The 7,050-nt window shown below is 41.8% G+C and overlaps 1 protein-coding gene across 1 annotated transcript; it reads right to left on the bottom strand.

The window, feature by feature from the left end:
• Positions 1-247: 247 nt before the first annotated feature.
• LOC110143826 (cornifin-like) lies at positions 248-571 on the bottom strand. Its single transcript, XM_020903570.2, has one exon. The coding sequence runs from the start codon at positions 569-571 to the stop codon at positions 248-250; it is 324 nt and encodes a 107-aa protein (XP_020759229.2).
• Positions 572-7,050: the final 6,479 nt, after the last annotated feature.

Genomic DNA, 7,050 nt, shown 5'->3' with positions numbered 1-7,050 from the left:
ATGAACCCCAAGCAACTGAGATCCAGTAAAGCTGCTAAGGCCTTCTGCAGAACTCATAGCTCAGAAGACTGTTCAGAGTAAGGAAAACTTCATAGCACATATTTTTAGGATGGAAATAAGAGAGGCTGTGACTCAGGGAGAGAAAATACTCATTGCAAGATATACACAATGAAGACAGAGAAACAAAAGGGAGGAAGGTGTTCAATATCTGGAGGTTGGTTCCTCAAGGGCATAGCTGTGAACCATGTTACTTCTGGTTGTCCTTCTGCTGGTTTGGGCCTGGAATGACCACTGCGGGGTATGACTCAGGCACCTTGGTATTTCCAGGCTGAGGGACGTTGGTGTAGACTGGCTCCGTAACTTTGATGGGACATGGCTCCGGAAGTGTGGAATAGCCTTGCTCGGGAACCTTGGTGTTGTCCAGTTGTGGAAACTTTGGAAGGCATGGCTCCTCAGTTATGGGAACAAATGGTTCCTGAAGTGGAGGTGGAGGCTGGCAGGGCTGTTTCACCTGCTGCTGCTCAGGCTCGGGGGGTGGGGTGAAGGGCTGCTTCTGCTGGTAGGAACTCATGCTTCAAAGAAGGCTGGACCTAGAGACAGAAAAGCTCATTTAGTAGTTTAGTAAAACAAGGAGGAAGCCAAGTCTAATGACAAATATCTTAATTTCAAGCCCCTTAAGAAATGAGAACTTCTCTTCTCTTTATTTTTGTTTCCTTGAATTTGAGAATCAAAGGAAACTTTGGGGATTCCTGTGCACTTTCAAGAGAAGTTTAAAGGTGGTTTATTTTGCTCCCATGGGAGTGGAGCCTTTCTCTTTGCTTCCTTTCTTCCTGTGTTTTTTCTGAAAACCTACATTAGCCACATAACATAACTTCAGGTTCCTAGGATTGATTAAAGCCCCCAGTTTACAATCAATTGAAAAAGTGGTCAAGTTCGAAATCTGGCGTCTACCCTCTCATATCCCTCACATAGAGTGCCTCAGTTCTCATAGGAAAATCCATAAGCCCACACAACTCCGTCTATGAGCCTCTGTTCACATTGTCTTCTTGGTGCGTGTTTCTGGAAGTCTTTCCATTCTGCTGTTACTTGTCCATACATGCTCACCGCTCATGGCTCTCCTCCCAGATCCCAAGTCATCTTTCTCATTCTGACTCAGTACAATACCTGCCTCATCCTCTCTATTCTATGTGCAGTATTTTTTTGTAAATTACTCCTATGTATTACATTCTCTGAGGGATCATAGGTTCAAGAAGTAAAGAAAAATGTATCTTTTGTACATCCAAATTGCCAGTGCAGTGCCCTCGATTTTGCAGAGTCTAAAAATTAATGAGAGAATATTAAAATGTCACTAAAATTGCCCTGAACATGAGCTGTAGTCTATATCCTCTTGCAAACTGAACAGATGGTCAACAGAAACTATTCCCCCTTTCTGACCCAAAATTCCACAGCTGTAATCTAAGTGAGAAGTCATAAAGAACTATAGTCAACTTAAACATAAATTACTTTGCATTTAGAATAAACATATCACAGCATGGCAAAGAGATCTTAATCAAAATACAATATCATTGGGCAAATATTAAGAAAATCCATGTGAGGAGTCTCACCTGGAGTGAAGAAACGTTTGAGTTGTCTGGTCTTCTGGGTCTGGTGAGAAATCTCTGGCCAGCTGGCATTTTATATAGAATATGAGCCTTGCCTTAAGGAAGTGGGATTTGGGGGTGCTAACCTGTCTTCATTCCAGCTTTAGTAGTGAAAATCTCTGGCTTAACATTTTGTGGGGCACTTATTGTTTGACAGTGATGTCAACTTTATTTGACAGGTCTGTTCTCATTGTCTACACTTTGTAGTGCTGTTGTTATGGGAAACAGGGTTCTTGGGTGGTGATAAGTTAAATCAGAGAGAAGTTCCAGGCTCCTGGGACCAGAAATAACCATGCCTGTTTAACAGGACCCTAATATTTAGCTCATATTAATTTTGTTGATCATTTTAATTTCCTAAGTGAATGTGGAGATGAACAATAGGCACTACTGCGTCTCCTGGGAGGCCATGGGAATGGTGGTAATAAGTGAAGCACCTGATATTCCATTTCTTAGTAGACCCAAACCTGGGAAAGGAAAGGACAAGTTAAAATGTATTCTTTGGAAATGCTTCCCTCTGAAGGGCCTTAAGATGCCACACTGACCATGCTATGCATGTCATTGGGGATAGACAGTTAAGACTGGATCTGTTCAGCATGTTGGAACAGCCCTAAGACCCTGCTTCTCATGGGATCTCTCTTCTCTGTGGGCAACAAAGAATAAGAAAGACTGATTCTTTGAGTTCATGAACCAACCACATCCTCTGATCAGGATAAGGTGAAATAGAGGTCACTAATCCAAGGTTGACCTCAATGCACAATCTCTTACTAGGTGTGGCCCTTAGGAAATTCAAACATTCTTAAAATTCAGGTATGTGGATGGCTCCTCCCTTCCCACTGCTTTACCTCTCTTATCTCACATTAACCTGAGTCCCAGGCACAGCCACCACTGGGATCTCCTTTCATTAGTTCTCAGAAGCTCTAATTACACTTTAGCCTCATCCATTGTCTGGTAGATGTGCAATTATTGTTTTCCTTGATAGATGCATATGTTCATAGAAGAGAGCGAGGAAGGAAAGATTGAAGGAAAGAGGGAAAGAAGAAAGGGAGATATGAAGAAAGAAGGAAGGAAGGGGAGAGAGAGAGAAAGAGAAGAAAGCATTATTTTAGAAAGATATACATGAACTGCTTGCGTGCATGCTAAGTTGCTTCACTTGTGTCCGACTCCTTGCGGCCCTATAGACTGTAGCCTGCCAGGCTCCACTGCCCATGGAGATTCTCTTGGCAAGAATACTGGAATGGGTTGCCATTCCCTCCTCCGGGGGATCTTCCTGACCCAGAGATCGAAACTGCATCTCTTGCATCTCCTGCGTTGGCAAGCAGGTTCTTTACCACTAGTGCTGCCTGGGAATGCCATGAACTGCTTGAACAATCATAATAAGGTGACTTCTTAGAAATGATTCACTATCTTATGACAGGCTTAACAGTGCGGGTTGAAGAGGTGAGGGTTCGTCATGCTCTTGCTCTGCTTCCTTCCCCACCCATGCCCTTCCCTCTCAGCTACTGTCTGACCAGCCATGACCCTCTAAGGTGGGGCCAGTGTCACTGTCACATCTAAGCTCTAGTCTCTGGTCTCACATTAGGTCTCCTCTCAGACTTGTCCAGGTCCCTCCCTTTCCTAAAACCACCTCTCAGAGCCCTTGACACAGGAATCTTTGCCCAGATCCTGCTGCTCTCCCTGGGGTTCTTATTTCCAGAGAAACTGCTTCCTGTTCCTCTGCATGAATCTGGGTCTTCCTCACGTCCTACACTGATTATTGACTTTGGTTCTAGAAGAAATTCCTTTCTCATTTCCTGACTCCCTTCTCTGGTGGACTCTCTTTTGCTCTGTCCTAATCCATGCCTTTTCACCCTAACAAAAGCCTCTCTGGCATCAGCCACTAGACCCTCTAATTTACCCACAGTGTTGTTTCTCTTTGGACAAGACAAATCTTTGGCCAGTCACTGTGTGTTTCCCCTAACAATGTGACTCTACAGGGGCCAGTTTCCTTAAGGCATATAGCACTGGTGAAGAAACCAAACTTCTCTGAAGGATAGAAAGAGTGTCAACACCAAGCCAGTGAATATGCTTGTCCAAACAGAAACAACAGTGTGGGTAAATTAGAGGATCAAGGGGGACTTTTAATGTATTTGTAGAAATGCAGGCTTGAATAGTTAATGCTTCACAGCAACACCTTACCACTGGAATACATGAGTTGATAGACAACGCTTCCCCCTTTCATTCCCAGAGAAAACCCTTCTGAGGCACACTTTTTCATATTTAATATGTATAACTAAATATGAGTTTGGATGTGTGCAAACACCTGTAATATCATCTTCACAGAAGAGAGACATATCCAACACTTCCAATGTGTTCCCCACTCCCCACTATTTTGTGGTGAGAAATTTATGTATTCTCTTAAAGTTTAAGTACACTGTACCATATTGTTAACTAGAGCTATTATGTTGGAGAACTGATCTCTAGACTTTAATCATATAGCATAACTGAAACTTGATATCCATTGAATAACAACGCTCCATTTGCCCTACCATTTCACCCATAAAAAACACCACTATACTCTCTGCTTCTATGAGTCTATTTTAAATGCCTCATATAAATGGAATCATACAGTATTTGTCCTCATGTAACTGGCTTATTTCACTTAGCCTAATGTTCTCCAGGTTTATCCATGTTGTTGAGAATGGCAAGATTACTTTCATTTTAAAGAGCGACTAGTATCCCACTTTGTTTATGTCAATATTTTCTCTGTCTATTAATCTGCTAATGGACAACTGTATTGTTTCCATATCTTGGCTACTATAAATAGTGCTAAAAAGGACATTGGTGTGTAGCTACCTCCTGGAGATGATGATCTAAATTCTTTTGGATCAGTTCAGTTCAGTCACTCAGTTGTGTCTGACTCTGTGACCCCATGGACTGCAGCATGCCAGGATTCCCTGTCCTTCACTAACTCCCAGAGCTTGCTCAAACTCATGTCTGTCGAGTCGGTGATGCCATCTAACTAACTCATCTTTTCTTATCCCGTTCTCTTCCTGCCTTCAATCTTTCCCAGCATCAGAGTCTTTACCATGAGTCAATTCTTCACATTAGGTGGCCAAAGTATTGGAGCTTCAGCTTCAGCATCAGTCCTTCCAATGAACAGTAAGGACTGATTTCCTTTAGGATGTACTGGTTTGATTTCCTTGAAGTCCATGGGACTCTTAAGAGTATCCTCCAGCACCACAGTTCAAAAACATCAACTCTTCGGTGCTCAGCTTTCTTTATCGTCCAACTTTCACACCCATACATGACAACTGGAAAAAAATAGCCTTGACTAGATGGACCTTTGTTGGCAAAGTAATGTCTCTGCTTTTAAATATGCTGTCTATGTTGGCCATAGCTTTTCTTCCAAGGAGCAATTGTCTTAATTTCATGGTTGCAGTTGCCATCTGTAGTGATTTTGGAGCCCAAGAAAAAAAAAAGCCTATAACTGTTTCCATTGTTTCCCCATCTATTTGCCATGAAGTGGTGGGATTAGATGCCATGCTTTTAGTTTTATGAATGTTGAGTATTATGCCAACTTTTTCACTCTCCTCTTTCACTTTCATCAAGAGGCCCTTTATTTCTTCGCTTTCTGTAGTAAAGGTGGTGTCATCTGTGTATCTGAGGTTATTGATATTTCTCCCTGAAATCTTGATTCCAGCTTGTGCTTCATTCAGCCTGGCATTTCACATGACGTACTCTGCATATAAGTTAAATAAGTAAGGTGACAATATACAGCCTTGATGTACTCCTTTCCCAATATGGAACCAGTCTGTTGTTCTGTGTCCAGTTCTAACTGTTGCTTCTTGACCTGCATACAGATTTCTCAGGAGGCAGGTAAGGTGGTCTGGTCTTTCCTTATCTTGAAGAATTTTCCACAGTTTGTTGTGATTCACACAGTCAAAGGCTTTAGTGTAGTTAATAAAGCAGAAGTAGATGTTTTTTTGGAACTCTCTTGCTTTCTTGACAATCCAATGGATGTTGGAAACTTGATCTCTGGTTCCTCTGCCCTTTGTAAATCCAGCTTGAACATCTGGAAGTTCATGGCTCATGTACTGTTGAAGCCTGGCTTGGAGAATTTTGAGCATTACTTTGCTGGTGTGTGAGATGAATGCAATTGTGCAGTAGTTTGAACATTCTTTGGCATTGCCTTTCTTTGGGATTGGAACAAAAACTGACCTTTTCCAGTCCTGTGGCCACTGTTGAGTTTTCCAAATTTCCTGGCATATTGAGTGCAGCACTTTCACAGCATCATCTTTTAGGATTTGAAATAGCTCAACTGGAATTCCATCACCTCCACTAGCTTTGTTCACAGTGAAGCTTCCTCAGGACCATTTGACTTCACATTCCATGCTGTCTGGCTCTAGGTGAGTGATCACACCATAGTGGTTATCTGCATCATGAAGATCTTTTTTGTAAAGTTCTTCTGTGTATTCTTGTCACCTCTTCTTAATATCTTCTGCTTCTGTTAGGTCCCTACCATTTCTCTCCTTTATTGTATCTATCTTTGCATGAAATGTTCCCTTGGTATCTTTAATTTTCTTGAAGAGATCTCTAGTCTTTCCCATTCTATTGTTTTCCTCTATTTCTTTACATTGGTCACTGAGGAAGGATTTCTTATGTCTCTTTGGTATTCATTGGAACTCTGCATTCAGATAGGTGTATCTCTCTTTTTCTCCTTTGCCTTTCACTTCTCTTTTCTCAGCTATTTGTAAGGCCTCCTCAGACAACCATTTTGCCTCTTTGCATTTATTTTTCTTGGGGGTGGTCTTGATCACAGCTTCCTGTACAATGTCACGAACCTCTGTCCATAGTTCTTCAGTCACTCTGTCTCTCAGATCTAATCTCTGGAATCTATTTGTCATTTCCACTGTATAATCATAGGGATTTGATTTAGGTCATGCCTGAATGGTCTAGTGGTTTCCCCTGCTTTCTTCCCTGCTTTCCCTGATTTCTTCCCTGCTTTCCTTGATTTCTAAGTCTGAATCTGACAGTAAGGAGTTCATGATCTGAGACACAGTCAGCTCCTGGTCTTGTTTTTGCTGACTGTATAGGGTCTTTCCATCTTTAGCTGCAAAGGATGTAATCCATTTGATGTCAGTATTGACCATCTGGTTATGTCCATGTGTAGAATCTTCTCTTGTGTTTTTGGAAGAGGGTGTTTGCTATGACCAGCGCATTCTCTTGGCAAAACTGTTAGCCTTGCCCTACTTCATTTTGTACTCCAAGGTCAAATTTTCCTATTACTCTATGTACCTCTTGACTTCCAAATTTTGCTTTCCGGTCCCTATAGTGAAGAGGACATCTTTTTTGAGTGTTACTTCTGGAAGATCTTGTACGTTTTCATAAAACCATTCAGCTTCAGCTTCTTTAGCATTACAGGTTGGGGCAT

Source organism: Odocoileus virginianus, chromosome 5, assembly GCF_023699985.2.
Source record: "Odocoileus virginianus isolate 20LAN1187 ecotype Illinois chromosome 5, Ovbor_1.2, whole genome shotgun sequence".
Lineage (NCBI taxonomy): Eukaryota > Metazoa > Chordata > Mammalia > Artiodactyla > Cervidae > Odocoileus > Odocoileus virginianus.
This window is presented reverse-complemented; position numbering and strand designations above follow the sequence as displayed.

Coding starts and splice junctions, on each gene's coding strand:
- LOC110143826 (XM_020903570.2), bottom strand. CDS start 571: ATGAGTTCCTACCAGCAGAAGCAGCCCTTCACCCCACCCCCCGAGCCT.